This window comes from Tachysurus vachellii, chromosome 11 (assembly GCF_030014155.1).
Source record: "Tachysurus vachellii isolate PV-2020 chromosome 11, HZAU_Pvac_v1, whole genome shotgun sequence".
NCBI lineage: Eukaryota > Metazoa > Chordata > Actinopteri > Siluriformes > Bagridae > Tachysurus > Tachysurus vachellii.
The window spans coordinates 27,414,963-27,432,462 of NC_083470.1; the positions used below are offsets into that span (position 1 = coordinate 27,414,963).

Below are 17,500 nucleotides of genomic sequence, written 5' to 3' on the forward strand. Positions count from 1 at the left end.
CTTGGGAAGTAGCTCTGTGCTGAAGATGTTGGACTGCTGGGCATAGAGCAAAGCCCTCAACATGTATGAGTCACTATGGATAAGGGCTTCTGTCAAACACCTTGCATGTAATTCTTGGAGATGTTCTAGTTTCTCGTGACTTTTCCACTTCTCAGATCTTCTTGCCACTCTAGAATTCCATTGTTGCCAATCTACAGTATGTTGTTCCTATCTCACTTGCCACCGTCACCTCAGACTTGATCATTATGGATAAATGTTAGAGATAGAAACTTATTTTTAAATGTAAACATTTTATTCTGTTTCTATATTTCTGTAAAGCTGCTTTGAGACAGTGTGAGTTGGTAAATGTTCTAAATCATTTAAACTGAACTAAATCAGACCGATAGTTTAGACCTGCTGTAGTGTGAAGAACATTCAGGGACAAGCTAATGTGCAGTAATGTGTGTGTGTGTGTGTGTTACAGAGGACACATCAACCTGACGATGTTAGGAGCGATGCAGGTGTCCAGATATGGAGACTTGGCGAACTGGATGATCCCCGTAAGTGATTATTGTGTTGTAATGACTGTAAAATCTAATGACGCATCATTGCCTGTTACGGCGTGTCACAGAATGCCATTAAAATTGTCCTTGTGTTATCTTTAACCCTGCAGTACAGTAATCACACTGGGGTTAGCTTCCATAGTTTGTGCAGCTAGCACACTATATACACACACACACACACACACACACACACACACACACACACACACACACACACACACTTGACTGATTTATCTGCATTTACACAGCTTTGGGGGTGTGTGTGTGTGTGTGTGTGTGTGTGTGTGTGTGTGTGTGTGTGTGTGTGTGTGTAATATTGCAGATGAAACTTAGAGAAGATTTTTTTCTGCTTGTTGTTGAGGGTGACACACACACACACACACACACACACACACACACACACACACACACACAGTGGATATTTATAGCTGTGTTGGCACTGATGGATGTCTCCTTGGCTCCACACTGCACTGATCGAGCTGCTGAAGGTTATTTATCACATACATACACACACACACATACATATACACATACACACATACATACACACATACATATACACATACACACATATACACATACACACATATACACATACACACATACATACACACACACACATACATATACACATACACACATATACACATACACACACACATAACTTATAATAAAATACGGTTAATATTTGTGAGTCTAAGATGAGTGTCACTCTGGGTGGGAGTGCTTTAGTAATGGCAAACAATCACTCTCGCTCTCTCACACACACACACACACACACACACACACACACATCAGCACACACAGACTCAGCACACACACAGACTCAGCACACACACACACACACACAGACTCAGCACACACACACAGACTCAGCACACACACACAGACTCAGCACACACACACAGACTCAGCACACAGACTCAGCACACACACAGACTCAGCACACACACAGACTCAGCACACACACACTCAACACACACACACACACAGACTCAGCACACACACACACACACACACACAGACTCAGCGTACACACACACACACACACACAGACTCAGCACACACACACACACAGACTCAGCACACACACACACATCAGCACACACAGACTCAGCGCGCACACACACAGACTCAGCACACACACACACACTCACCTTACCCTAACCCTAACACACAGACTCAGCACACACACACACACACACACACACACACAGACTCAGCACACACACACAGGCTCAGCACACACACACACACACACACACAGACTCAGCACAGACACACACACACACACAGACTCAGCGCACACACACACACAGACTCAGCGCACACACACACAGTCTCAGCACACACACACACACACTCAGCACACACACCCACAAAATGTTTCCCTGCTCCCCTGTAGTGTTGAATGAACTTGAAAAAAAAGTGGCACATAATTGTGATGTGGAATGAAAATTCTAAATGGTGTCCAATTTTTTTTTACTAAATATCTGAGTGTGGTGTGCATTTATATTCATCCCCCTTTACTCTGATACCCCTAACTAACATCCTGCCTTCAGAAGTCCCTTAATGAGTAAATAGTCACCTGTGTGTAATTTAATCTCAGTATAAATACAGCTGTTCTGTGAAGCCCACAGAAGTGTGTTAGAGAACATTAGTGAACAAACAGCATCATGAAGACCAAAGAACACACCAGACAGGTCAGGGATAAAGTTGTGGAGAAGTTTAAAGTAGGTTTATGGTTATAAATTAATATCCCAAGCCTTGAACATCTCACGGAGCATGATGTACGATCCGTCATCCTGCAATGGAAAGAGTATGAGCACGACTGCAAGCCTACCAAGACACGGACGTCCACCTAAACTGAGGCCGTGTGAGGAGAGCATTAATCAGAGAAGAAGCCGAGAGGCCCATGGTAACTCTGGAGGAGCTGCAGAGATCCACAGCTCAGGTGGGAGAATTTGTCCACAGGACAACTATTAGTCGTGAACTCCACAGATCTGGTCTTTATGGAAGAGCTGCAAGGAGAAAGCCATTGTTGAAAGAAAGCCATAAGAAATCCCATGTGGGGGACACAGCAAGCATGTGGGAGAAGGTGCTCTGGTCAGATGAGACCAGTGTAAGACAGAAACCTAACACTGCACATCACCCTGAACACACCGTGTTCACAGTGAAACATGGTGGTGGCAGCATCATGTTGTGGGGATGCTTTTCTTCAGCAGGGAAGCTGGTCAGAGTCAATGGGAAGATGGATGGAGACAAATACAGGACAATCTTAAATGAAAACCTGTTAGAGTCTGTAAAAGACTTGAGACTGGGGCGGAGCTTCACCTTCCAGCAAGACAATGACCCTAAACATACAGTCAGAGCTACAATGGAGTGGTTTAGATCAAAGCTTATTCATGTGTTAGAGCGGCCCAGTCAAAGTCCAGACCTAAATCCAATTGAGAATCTGTGGTGAGACAAATCGCTGTTCACAGACGATTTCCATCCAGTCTGACTGAGCTTCAGCTATTTTGTAAAGAAGTTGCAAAGCTAGATGTGTAAAGCTGTTAGAGACAAACCCCAAAAGTCCTGCAGCTGTAAGTGTTTAAATGAAATGATTAAGAGATTAACTGACTTTTCTCCATCTGTTTCTTTATTGATTTCTCACACACACACACACACACTGAGCTTTGAGATAGATGCTGTTTCATTGTTCTGTTATAACAGGGAGATCAGTGATTAGACAGATCTGCGTCATGGTTCTGGTGTCTTCACTGCAGCTCTTGTGTTCTCACATCATTACACAACAGAGCAGCTATAAATGTGACCAGACTTTAGAAGCTCCAGTGTAGCAGGTGACCTCAGTTTTCCTCCAGAATCCTGTGGAGTTTGTTCTACAGATCTCCGTTTAGATATCTCAGGTTTTATTGTGGTTATAGAATCTGTGTACTACAATGAACAACACTACCGTATCCATGGTAACCTGTGACAAGTATTATGTCATTTTGTGCATGTGTGCGAATGTCAATTTTTGATGATGTCATTTAATTGTTTTAGGGTTTGTGACCTTTAAAATACCAGCTTGGCTTTGGCTCTTAAGTGTTTTACTACTGTTTAGTGTTCATACACACCAGCCGTATGACCTTTGGCAGTTGTCTAGGAAACTAAATTAGCAAAGTGATGTGTGTGTGTGTGTGTGTGTGTGTGAGGAGGACAGCCGAAGAGCAGCTAAGGAAACAGCTCAGATTGAAGGGTGATAATTTTGTGGTGTGGTTCTCGTGGAGAAAAACGAGTGGAGTGGCCGAGGGGAAATATTTGATTTGTTGTCATGGAAACGCTCTCAGCAGCATTCTGCATGTCGGCTGAAGAAAATGTTTCCATTAAAAAATCTAAATCTCTCTCTTTTGTCTTTCTGTCCTTCTGAAATATTCCATCATTCACTGTAGTTTGTCACACACACACACACACGTACACACACACACACACGTACACACATGTACACACACACACATGTACACACATGTACATACACACACATACAAATGTACACACACACATGTACACACACGTACACACATGTATACACACACACACACACACACATGTACACATGTACATACACACACACAAATGTACATATGTACACACACATGTACACACACGTACACACATGTACACACACGTACACACATGTACACACATGTACATACACCCACATACAAATGTACACACACATGTACACACACACGTACACACATGTACACACACACACACACATGTACACACACACACACACACACATGTACACACATGTACATACACACACACACAAATGTACATATGTACACACACACACACACGTACACACATACACACACACATGTACACACACACACACACATGTACACACACACATACATGTACATACACACACACGTACACACACACACATGTACACACATGTACACATGTACACACATGTACACACACACACACGTACACACACACACACACATGTACACACATGTACATACACACACACACAAATGTACCCATGTACACACACACACACGTACACACACATGTACACACACACACGTACACACACACACACATGTACATACACACGTACACACACATGTACACACACACACGTACACACACACACACATGCACACACACACACACATGTACATACACACACACACACACACACACACAAATGTACACACACACACAAACATACACATGTACACACACAGACAAAAACATACACACAAACACACACCCACTATGGGGAACTGATTACTGGATTGGGCACAAGTTTGGCTGGCTTACATGGTCCTCCACACATCCTGAGACAGAGTGGGACGGTGACGGTGTTCAGTGGGGACATACAGCTTGGACTCAGGACACTAGTGGTGGGAGTTCTGCTGTGTTCTTAACAAATTTCACATAGAACTGGTGCCTGGAGAATGTCGGTAGTATGGGCTCAGGGTTGGTGCACTGGGTCACGGTGAACTGAAATCATGTATAATAATAATACACACGAAGCCAGATGGGCATTATTATTATTATTATTATTATTATTATTATTATTATTATTATTATTATTATTATTATTATTATTATTATTATTATTATTATTATTCAGTCTTTTCAAAGTTCTTTTAATTGGTCATGACCTGTCATGGGTGTTGGTGTGTGTGTTTCAGGGTAAGATGGTGAAGGGAATGGGAGGAGCAATGGATCTGGTGGCCAGCGCTGGGACTAAAGTGGTGGTGACGATGGAACACTCGGCCAAGGTGGGGGAGGAAGGTTTCCATGGCAACCAGTTATAACCAGCGTGTTTGTGATTGTGATTGAGATTGTTTCTGTGATCTCAGGGAGGGAAACACAAGATCCTGGACAAGTGCAGTCTGCCCCTGACTGGAAAACATTGTGTGGATCGCATCATCACTGAGAAGGTGAGGTGTGGTGATGTCACTTCCTGTTTATTCTCTCAGAAAAAACACTGCAATAAGCACACAAACAGGCCACGCCCACTTAATAGATTTATTTACACTGTATAACTGTCTGGATACATTATACAAGTTAGCATATGCTACAGCTCACATTAACATTTAAACCTAACATATATAAATATACGTTCTAGTGTACACATTATAAAAGCAACACACACACACACACACACACAGAAAAGTAGAGACAATGATCAGATTTGTCTCTGTGTTTCTTCCAATCAAATCAGAGCTAATAGCATTAGTTACTCTGCACATGGCCGTGTGTTTGTATGTGTGTGTGTGTGTGTGTGTGTGAGTGTGCAAGCATGGTGCTAGCATTAGCATGACTCTGATGCTTTCATGTTTTCCTTATTGTTGGTCAACTGGCTGAACTCTGACTTAAATCATCTCACATTTGAGTTGAAATGAACACAAACACACGACTTTAACATGGACGTCACGCTCTAAAGCTCCGTGTGCTCTGTGTTCTCAGGCTGTGTTTGATGTGGATAAGGATAAAGGACTGACTCTGATTGAGGTGTGGGAGGAGCTTACACCTGATGACATCAGGGAGTGTACAGGAACTGATTTTGAGGTGAGTGATGCATGCTGGGAAATGCAGTGTTAATCATACCCACACCCCTCTCTCACTCTTATACTCTTCCTCCTCCTCCTCCTCCTTCTCCCATTTACTCTCTACAAACAGGATAATAATTATAATGACTCAATAATAAATATGGATCATCTTAATAAAGAAGGTTCTGGAGCTGAGTGTGAGAACCTGTGAGCTGAGCACACTGCAGCTAACATCTCTCTGTTCTCCTCTACAGGTTTCTGCTGACCTGAAGCCCATGCAGCAGATCTGAACACACACACACACTCACACACACACACACACACACACACAAGTTTGTCTGAAAAATGAAGGAGTGAATTAAGGATTAATAGAGAAAATTAAAATGTGCAGTAGTTCATGCAGTCGGTTACTGAGAAAAGCAAACAAATGTAAAGATTTTTAACTGTCTGTCATTTCAAGCTCATAATAATAATAATAATAATAATAATAATAATAATAATAATAATAATAATATGTTGCTGCTGCTGCTGATGATGATGATGATGATGACAGGTGTGATTATCAGTGTTTTGTCAAAAATCTGCAGCTTATAATAAATGTTACTGATGTACAGGAATCAGAGTTCTGTCTTATTTATATATGTCTTTATTTATTTATTTATTTAAGCCCATCTGAGATATTTTTTTCCTTCTGTGACCCTGCGCATTATTTTGTTCCTGTGCCCTCCATTTATGAACGAGAGAGAGACACACACGCACAGAGAGAGAGAGAGAGAGAGACACACACAGAGAGAGAGAGACACACACATAGAGAGACAGATAGAGAGACAAACACAGGGAGAGAGAGAGTGACACACACACACAGATAGAGAGACAGAGAGAGAGACACACACACAGAGGCAGAGAGAGAGAGAGACAGAGAGAGACAGAGAGAGTGACACACAGAGAGAGGGATACACACAGAGAGGGAGGGAGGGAGAGAGAGAGAGAGAGAGAGAGAGAGAGAGAGAGAGGGAGGGAGAGAGAGAGACAGACACACACTGAGAGAGAGACAGAGAGAGACGCACAGATAGAGAGAGACACACACAGATAGAGAGAGACACACACAGATAGAGAGAGAGACACACACACACAGAGACACACACAGAGGGAGAGAGAGAGACACACAGATAGAGAGAGACACACACACACACAGAGACACACAAAGAGGGAGAGAGAGAGACACACACAGATAGAGAGAGACACACACACACACAGAGACACACACAGAGAGAGACACACACACACAGAAAGAGACACACACACAGAGACACACACAGAGAGAGAGAGAGAGAGAGAGAGAGAGAGAGAGAGAGTCACACACACACAGAGAGAGAGAGAGAGAGAGAGAGAGAGAGAGAGAGAGAGTCACACACACACAGAGAGAGAGAGAGAGAGAGAGAGAGAGAGTCACACACACACAGAGAGAGAGAGAGAGAGAGAGAGAGGGAGAGTCACACACACAGAGAGAGAGAGAGAGAGAGAGAGAGAGAGAGAGAGAGAGAGTCACACACACACAGAGAGAGAGAGAGAGAGAGAGAGAGAGAGGGAGGGTGTGGTGAGGCGGATGTACATCGTGAGCGTTAGGAGAGAGGATGAGAGACGGACAGAACGACGAGACGCCGTTACAGACACCGTACTGAGAGTTTTGCTGTTCTGAGCGTTCATGGCTTCGTCTCACGGTAAAGGGGAGCTGCGCCACGCGGACTGGATGGCAAACCTGCCCGCTAACCTGCACGCGCTTCCGCTCACCAACCTCGCCATACCGGGTGAGACATATGATGATCCAGCCTGAGATAATACATGGTGCATTTAGGGAGAAAGGGATGGGATGCAGTGCCAAAATGTGTGTGTGTGTGTGTGTGTGTGTGTGTGTGAGAGAGAGAGAGAGAGAGAGATGGAGAGAGAGAGTGAGAGAGAGATGGAGAGAGAGAGAGACAGACAGACAGAGAGAGATGGAGAGATAGAGAGAGAGAAAAAGATGGAGAAAGAGAGAGAGATGGAGACATGGAGAGAGACAGACAGAGAGAGAAAGAGAGAGAAACAGACAGAGAGAGAGAGAGAGAGTAAAAGAAGATGAGAAGCCGAAAGCGTGGTGGTGTTGCACGTGAACAGAGGGAGGGGTGATGAAAAGAGTAATAAGGTAATAGATAAAAATGCAATAGAAATGTAAGAAACGACGTGTGTGTCTGCATGGACGAGGAGGAAAAAATATCTGCAGCGTCATGCGAATGGACGACAAAAAATATCCTAAAATGTACGTGAACGGAGGAGAAAAGTGATGCACGTGCAATCTAACAGGAGCAGGCTGATTATTTATAGTATAATCTACTTAAACTTATTTTATTACGTCATCTTGGGTATTACTGATAATATATTCTATAGTTGTGTGTGTGTGTGTGTGTGTGTGTGTGTGTGTGTGTGTGTTCTATTAAAGGTGAAAAAAAAAAGATATGAGATGACACTTGTTGCTTCAGGGCCAAGAACACAAGAGGAGAACCTGTGTGTGTGTGTGTGTGTGTGTGTGTGTGTGTGTGTGCGCGCGCCAGCGCAAATGATGAGCTCATGCAGCAGCTCAGATGTCTAACGTCTAATGAGTTTTCTGTTTTTTTCTCAAAGACTACTGGAGGAGGGTGTGTGTGTTTGTGTGTGTGTGTGTGTGTGTGTTTGTGTGTGTGTGTGTATGTGTGTGTGTGTAGGTGAGTGTGTGACTGAAAAATATATATAAAAAAAATTATTGCTACATTTCTTTAAATAACAATTATAACACACAGCAAATAAAAGACAAATTCTACATGTATTGTATGATAAATGATACTAACTCACCATCTACAAGCTATTAATAACAAATATGTCTTTAACTAATCAGAGCTCACTGAACTGATGAGAAACAAACTCAGGTGTCTGTTATAACGTCCCAAATCAAACAGCACCCAAAAGAGTTTACAGTAAATTTACAGTTTAGATGTACAGTGTTTATTTTAACAAGAAAAATCAACTAGTTACACAGAATGTTGCTCAAACCTCTTTTCTCCCAGTTTAGCTCCGCCCCTATCTGTGATGTAATAGGTGAGATTTGGACTGTCTGATAAACATCATCATAACAATTCGTTCTGTTGATTGATCTGTTGTTAGAACATTGTTAGTGTATACCACACACACACACACACACATACACACACACACACTGTTTATAAAGATATTTCCCACGATAGTATTAAACACTACTAATAGAATCATTTACACACACCAGCTGTTTTTTAACACCAGTCAAACACTAACTTTCCACATTAACTGTACAGAACAGACATGAACAGAGTGTAAGGGTTCATTCACTTCCTCTGTCCCACTGCTGATCCTCTAATCCTGCACTTTCACTCAGAATCCGGCTGCATCCCCGACGGTAAATGAGTCGATTAAATGACTGCAGGATGAAATTTGCACAGTCATGATGCTGAAAGGTCTGGTTTGAGTCATTTGATGCCTCGTCTTTACCTGCCTCACATGAGACATGAGGTTCTGATGGGGTCCAAAATTTTAAATGTTAGTTAATTTAATCAGAAATGACTCATTAAGAATATTGTATTCTGTTTCATTTAAGATTTAGTCAAATCCCATGAGGGTTTGGATTCCTGTATAGTTTAAATGTCATTTAGCGTGTTTTTCTACACTGCAGCCATATAATGATGTTTCATTCTCTGTTCTAATCATCAGCCTCAGTGTTCAGTTGTCCACAAATCAGTGTTATTGTTAGAATAATCAGTATAAGTCTCTGAGAGGCAGCAAAATCACCTCACTGTTCTACTGACTGCCTTCAGACTAGCTGCTGTGAATAATAATTATATTACATAATATTATAAATTCATTTTGTATATTGATTTACATGGAGGTCAATGTGTTACACTCGGTAAGAGACTGAAGTCAGAATGTAAAGTGGAGAACAGACTTGAGTTGTGGGTTTAGTCCAGTGGCCTCCAACCTGTTTTCCTCTGAGCAACTGGTCTTTATTATTAATAACATTTATTTATAGCTTATTGCAATAAATCAGACAAGAGGAATAAACTATTTTGTTTAAATATCAAACAGTTGGATTTCGGTAGAACACCGAAAAGGGGCGGGGCATCTGTTAATTAGATTGGAATGAAATTCAAACAGGTTTATTGAGTTAATTTGATTTGATTAATTTCTAGTAGACAGGGCTAGCAGCTAAAGATTAGCGTTAGAATTAGAGTTATTGTTTAGTGTATGAACCTTGATGAAGGCTTAGGGTTAGGGTGAGTGACAAATGGTAGGGGCTAAAGTACCGTATGGGATTGGGGAAGGGGATACGTTTAGGTTGACAAGCTATTGTAAGGACCTATGGATATGCTATACTTGCATCAAGTGTTAGAGTGAAAGACAAAGGTTAGGGGTCGGTTGAGGTTAAGGCTAAGGCTTATATGTTGAAATAAGGACTTGAGGATTCTGTAAGAAAAATGCAAGTCTATGTTAGAGATATGGAAAATCATTAAGGGGCCAAAGTAGGCTAGGGTTTATGGTTAGGGTTATCATAGGGATAATTCTAGTTTGTGCTAATCCATAGGGATAATGCTAGTTTGTGCTAATCCATAGGGATAATGCTAGTTTGTGCTAATCCACAGGGATAATGCTAGTTTGTGCTAATCCATATGGATAATGCTAGTTTGCCATAGGTTAGAAAGTGGAAGTGGCAGAATAGTTTTGTTCTTGGGGAGATAAGATAGAATAAAGACTAAAGATTAAGGATGGGTTTGCTGTAAGGCACTGAGGACTGTTAGGGTCATGAGTTTAGGGTGATTTATAGTTAGGACCAAACAGAAATCAAACATTCCCTAAATTGTTAACATTCCTCACCTCCTGCAGGATCCCATGACTCTTTCAGCTTTTACATTGATGAAGCATCTCCTGTTGGACCTGAACAACCCGAAACGGTGCAGAATTTTGTCTCAGTTTTTGGAGCTGTGGCTAAAAAGCTGATGAGGAAGTGGCTCGCAACGCAAACCATGAACTTTTCCAGCCAGTTAGAGGCTGGGATTCGTTTTTTTGACCTTCGTATCTCTACTAAACCCCGAGATCCTGAAAATGAGCTGTACTTTGCCCATGGGCTCTTTAGTGCCACAGTACGTGAAGGTTTGGAACAGATCAGTGCTTTTCTCTCCTCCCATGCTCGTGAAATTGTCTTTTTGGACTTTAATCATTTTTACGGTGTGCAGAACCTGCATCATGAAAAGTTGGTTCAGATGCTTCACACTGTGTTTGGAGATCGTCTCTGTCCCGTGGTTTTTGCTGAGGAAGTGAGTCTGAAGTATTTATGGGAGAAAGAGTACCAGGTGTTGGTGTTTTATCACAGCCCGATGGCCCTGGAGGTGCCATTTCTATGGCCGGGTCAGATGATGCCATCTCCATGGGCCAACACCACTGACCCAGAAAAACTCATTCAGTTCCTCCAGATGTCATTGACCGAGCGCAGACGGAAAGGGACATTTTTTGTTTCCCAGGTTGTTCTGACACCTAAAGCGAGCACAGTGATGAAAGGAGTCACCAGTGGACTTAGAGAGACCATCACAGAGAGGTAGGCAAGGAGGATTACATTATTTACAATGCATCCCATGTCCAAAGTCAACATCACCTGTTGACTTAGATGATTGATTTAGAGTAACTGAGTGCTTATGTGACAAGGCATAAGGGGAAAGGTAACTATTTTAAAATTTTCTACCCCATTATCTCAGACTGTTACCCCATTAACTGAGACTGCTATCTGATTAACTGAGACTGCTACCCCATTAAGCAAGACTGCTACCCCATTAAATCAGACTGTTACCCCATTATCTCAGACTCTACCACATTATCTCAGACTGTTACCCCATTATCTCAGACTGCTACCCCATTAACTGAGACTGCCACCCCATTATCTCAGACTGCCACCCCATTATCTCAGACTGCTACTCCATTAACTGAGACTGCCACCCCATTATCTTAGACTGTTACCCCATTATCTCAGACTGCTACCCCATTAACTGAGACTGCCACCCCATTATCTCAGACTGCTACCCCATTATCTCAGACTGTTACCCCATTAACTGAGACTGCTATCTGATTAACTGAGACTGCTACCCCATTAAGCAAGACTGCTACCCCATTAAATCAGACTGTTACCCCATTATCTCAGACTCTACCACATTATCTCAGACTGTTACCCCATTATCTCAGACTGCTACCCCATTATCTCAGACTGCTACTCCATTAACTGAGACTGCCACCCCTTTAAGTGAGACTGCCACCCCTTTAAGTGAGACTGCCACCCCTTTAAGTGAGACTGCCACCCCTTTAAGTGAGACTGCTACCCCATTATCTCAGACTGTTACCCCATTATCTCAGACTGCTACCGCATTATCTCAGACTGTTACCCCTTTATCTCAGACTACTACCCCATTATCTCAGACTGCTACCCCATTATCTCAAACTGCTACCCCATTATCTCAAACTGTTACCCCATTATCTCAGACTGCTACTCTAGCTGATTTTTCTATGTTTTTTTCACAGAGCTCTTCCAGGGATGATGCAGTGGATTCGGTCTCAGCGTCCAGGCGAAAGTGGTGTTAACATTATCACGGCTGATTTTGTGGAGCTTGGCGATTTCATAAGTGCTGTTATTACTCTTAATTATTATCTTGGCGAAGATGATGAAGAAGATGCCACCTGAAGCCCTGCCTTCAAATTGCACTTATTCTTTTCCTGTTCTAGTTTCTGTTTTAAAACCATCGCCTTCCTCTGTGGTTTTTAGGGCTAATAAAAAAGAAGGGCATGAATTTCTGAAATTCGCAAGACAGGAATAATGTGTACTTGTTGACATATCTTTAAATTTCACACCCACAATTTTGTTATCATAGAGACTTTGAAACAGCACAGCCATCAGGAGGAGCCTAGCTAGTGGAGATAAAGTTACTTTCACAACACAAGGAAGGTCATCTGTAGGTCTGTATTTTGGACAGATTTGAAGGAACATCGTCACTTTTGCTCTCTGAGAAGATAATGATTTCATTGTGTTTCTTGGATGAGAGCGAATATAAAACAGATCAGTGTCTCTGAATGCTATGAACAGTTAATAGTAGAGGTGTGATTTACTCTGTCATGATATAATTGTGTAATATTGGTACATGCCTACTGTGTGTCTGGTTTGGACTGCAATGATGGAAATGAATTATTATTATAAGCATTATTTTACTTTACCATCTGCAGCATTAATAAATAGTGCATTAGCTTCAGATCAGTTTCATACTAATGCATTTCACAGTGAATAAATGTTGTGTGTTTGGTGAATGTGATGGTAGTAGGTTTAACTGCTGTAGTGCTGGTATTGTGTATGATGATCTGTAAATTCTGTCCAAAATGATCTGAATTATCTTTCATGCCAAAAACATCAGGTTATACTTCAGTATTAAATGTTTAGTGATATAATCGTATTACTCTGCTGATATCATTGCATCAAACTATCTGCTAACAGCTTACCGATCATTTATTTACACCTCTTTATTCAGGGTTTTTTACATTTTTTAACATATTTCGAGGAATGTAATGCACCTGGAAATGTGGTTTGATGTCATTATTTTTGTGGATTTTTTGTGGTTTGATGTCATTATTTTTTTTCTATCTCTTTAGCATAGTATTAACAATATATCTATTCTGAGATTTTATTATCACAGTGTGATATGCTAAAATGTTGCTAAAATGATATTTGGTACAGTTTTATATTTAATTTCATATTTGATAATGCAGTATATCCTGGCTGATTTTCAGTGTTAAAGCTCATCCCCCATCCAAGACTGTTACCTCCATCCAAAACTGCTAGTCTTCTTCTCCCTTTTAATGACTACAATGTCCCTTAACCATGACTGCTACATCCCTAACCACGCCTACTAGTACCATTACCATACTGATTCCCCAACCGAGACATTTAGTCCCCTAACCAAGACATCTCCCACATCAACTGAGACTGCTAACCCCTATCGTTGACCCCTGAATCAAGTCTACTAATCCCCTAATAAAGACTGGGTTCCCACTATCTAAGGCTGCTATTCCCATGACCCCTTCTTCTTCTTTCTACTTTTCCCTTTAGGGTTTGCCACAGCAAATCATCTTTCACCTTCCTCTACTCTCTCAAAATTACCTTCATAGAATTCACGATGAAAACTTGCATCTTTAAGTTTGGCACGTTTTATACCAGATGCCCTTCCTGATGCAACCCTCTCTATTTATCCAGGCTTGGGACTGGGACAGAAATCACTTGCTTGATTTACTATTCCCATGACCAAAGCTACTAATTTTCTAACACAAACTGCTGGTCCCTGCCAAAGACTGCTATCTAACCAAGGCTCCTTGTCCACTAATCAATAGTCCTCTATTCTACTATCCAAGTCTGCTACCCCTGATCCATCTCTTCATCCAAGACTATATTCTAACTTCTAATGAAAACGTCCAACTTGCTACCCAAGGTGACAAGTTCCCTCTACAAGAGCTTAAGTCTACTACCACCATTCCCAATCTAGACTGCCCCTGTTGACCCTTACCCCGTAGGTCATATCTGGTCCCATGTGTTCATTATAAACAATGTCTAAACCTCTGCCCTTTTTCTAATTTCTTTTATTATGGAGTTTATTATTTAGATTTTCTGTAATTACTCCGTTTGTTCGGAATCATTCATCCAAATGGAACAGCTGAAAACTGCAACTCATTTAACATTTAACAAATGTGCATTATATATCTGTATATGATGTAATGACAATCACTCAAGATGTCAGTGTGTGGATGATCGTCAGGTGTTGTTTGAGTGTTATACTGCATGTTACTGCAGGAGTCAAAATTTGACACTTATTTGTAATTTATGTAATGTAATGTAAATTTGTAGGTGTTAAAATGAACATTCAATAATAAGTGAATGCTTATGTATCTGGTGTAAATAAATATAAATGTAAATAATGCAGTTTTGAGATTGTCTTGCTGTTTATTTCCCCTCCAAACACAATTATCAATAGACTGTTCTCAGACTATACTTTTAATTATTTTAAACATACATTTTAAACAATGCACAAATAAGCAACAATTAACAAATGCTAGTGTTAGCATAACACATGCTAGCAGGATTTTTGCAAGGATAAAAAAAAACATAAAATCAAAGTAAAAACATCTGGGTTCTATTGAAATGCAAACAAACCTTCATTTAAATAAATGCCAGCATCAAAGGCAAATTGTTCAGTGGTCATGCAGATTGGTTTTGTTTAGAACACACATAATAGTCCATCATGGCCTCATTCCACATTTTCTTGAATTACAGCAATTCAAAGTTGGCAGAAACAGTAAGGACGTGCAGCTGTATTATGCCTTTTGGCAGCCAGTTTTGTTTTCACATTCTTTCTCAGACTATAAGAGGTGACTGTTCGAAGCCCGACCTGATGCAGAAGCTCTTTTCTCATTAGCCATAAAGAACTGAAGAGGACCAAGGACATAAATGTTATTTAATATGTAATATGTAGTATTTTAATGTTATGAGAAATTCACTGTTGTAAATCATCCAATATCATAATAGTCTTGATTGCTAACTCTTAACCCTTGACCCTAACACTTAGCCTTAGATCAGAGGCTATAGGAAACTCAGTCCAAATGAATCAGGGATATAAAAATATGTTTTGTGACCAGAAACACAAACTGTTTTTATCTGAAAGGTTCGTTCTGAATTCAGAAAAAAAAATCAGATAACATTGAAGTGAGACTTGGGACTGAATATTTGATTCTACTGCCTGCTGTTATACTTTATCCTAAAGAGATTATCCTAAACATTATCCCCACCCTCATTATGGTTTACATCAATATCCCCAAAAGATAAACTGTTCTATAACCCTGAGGGGAGGAATAAACTATGGAGCTGTTAAGTGCTCCCACATGAAGTCGTGACCCCTCGTGTAGTGAGCGCATTCCACAGTAATCTCGTCTTTAAATCACTCGTAATCCCCCTGGATCCGCATTATGGGAACTGCAGAATATTATAGAAACAACATAAACTGAGCTAATGTGTGTCCTTTAGAGTGTTCTCTTAAATACTCAACTACAAAAAACATGTATTTATACAAAAGAAGAAAATCTATATGATCAAATCATTTGAAACAGTCTTAGGTGCAATTACAGAAAAAGAATAAAACATCAAATCACACACGGGTGAGAGAGAGGAAAGGAGAGTTGTTGTGTTACAGTGTTGTAGTGTTAGTGTTGTAGTGTTAGTGTTGTAGTGTTACAGTGTTGTAGTGTTGTAGTGTTACAGTGTTGTAGTGTTACAGTGTTGTAGTGTTGTAGTGTTACAGTGTTGTAGTGTTAGTGTTGTAGTGTTACAGTGTTGTAGTGTTAGTGTTGTAGTGTTGTAGTGTTACAGTGTTGTAGTGTTAGTGTTGTAGTGTTAGTGTTGTAGTGTTACAGTGTTGTAGTGTTACAGTGTTGTAGTGTTGTAGTGTTAGTGTTGTAGTGTTGTAGTGTTACAGTGTTGTAGTGTTGTAGTGTTAGTGTTGTAGTGTTACAGTGTTGTAGTGTTGTAGTGTTAGTGTTGTAGTGTTACAGCGTTGTAGTGTTGTAGTGTTAGTGTTGTAGTGTTGTAGTGTTACAGTGTTGTAGTGTTGTAGTGTTAGTGTTGTAGTGTTACAGCGTTGTAGTGTTGTAGTGTTAGTGTTGTAGTGTTGTAGTGTTACAGCGTTGTAGTGTTGTAGTGTTAGTGTTGTAGTGTTAGTGTTGTAGTGTTGTTGTGTTACAGTGTTGTAGTGTTGTTGTGTTAGTGTTGCAGTGTTGTAGTGTTAGTGTTACAGTTGTTATTGTTGTAGTTTTGTATAATACTGTGTATATAAAAGTGTGTGTGTGTGTGTGTTAGCTGAGTAAGTGTGCACACACACACCAGCTTCGATACCAGAAAGTAAAAGCATATGCTCTGTTTAATTTTTTCTTAGGTTTTTACACAGGCTATTATGTAAGCGGTCCAAAAACAACACACACACATACACACACTCACACACACATGCACACACACTCGCACACACACACATCTTCCATATAGGAGCTCATCTGAATAATTAAAACATAATTAAGTTTCCCAGTGAACCGATTATTGTCAAGCTGTTAGTAACATCTGACTCGGTAATACAGTAATATAACACACACACACACACACACACACACACACACACACACACACACAGCAATGCAAAGACAAACAATTCTCATGAAATTATTATTTCTCTGGAAGCAATAAGTAGTCCCCAACACTCCAACCAAAGGAATGTGCTTTTGTGGAGGAGGAAC

The 17,500-nt window shown here is 40.8% G+C and overlaps 3 protein-coding genes across 3 annotated transcripts in view; all 3 read left to right on the plus strand.

The window, feature by feature from the left end:
• oxct1a (3-oxoacid CoA transferase 1a) overlaps window positions 1-6,726 on the plus strand; it is a 19,132-nt gene extending 12,406 nt beyond the window's left edge. Inside the window, exons 13-17 of the mRNA XM_060881921.1 lie at window positions 464-539; window positions 5,246-5,335; window positions 5,417-5,497; window positions 6,027-6,128; window positions 6,364-6,726. Of these exons, the coding sequence (XP_060737904.1) occupies window positions 464-539; window positions 5,246-5,335; window positions 5,417-5,497; window positions 6,027-6,128; window positions 6,364-6,399 (385 nt within the window). The 3' untranslated portion in view covers window positions 6,400-6,726. The remainder of the gene's footprint in view (window positions 1-463; window positions 540-5,245; window positions 5,336-5,416; window positions 5,498-6,026; window positions 6,129-6,363) is intronic.
• A 946-nt stretch (window positions 6,727-7,672) lies between these two features.
• plcxd3 (phosphatidylinositol-specific phospholipase C, X domain containing 3) lies at window positions 7,673-15,146 on the plus strand. The gene is made up of 3 exons (XM_060882352.1): window positions 7,673-7,917; window positions 11,030-11,738; window positions 12,710-15,146. The coding sequence occupies exons 1-3, from the start codon at window positions 7,815-7,817 to the stop codon at window positions 12,867-12,869; spliced, it is 972 nt and encodes a 323-aa protein (XP_060738335.1). The 5' UTR covers window positions 7,673-7,814; the 3' UTR covers window positions 12,870-15,146.
• A 2,353-nt stretch (window positions 15,147-17,499) lies between these two features.
• Window position 17,500, plus strand: part of c7a (complement component 7a) — a 9,718-nt gene continuing 9,717 nt past the window's right edge. Inside the window, exon 1 of the mRNA XM_060882063.1 lies at window position 17,500. This exon is cut by the window's right edge and continues 89 nt beyond it. The gene's annotated coding sequence lies outside the window, so the exon portion shown is untranslated.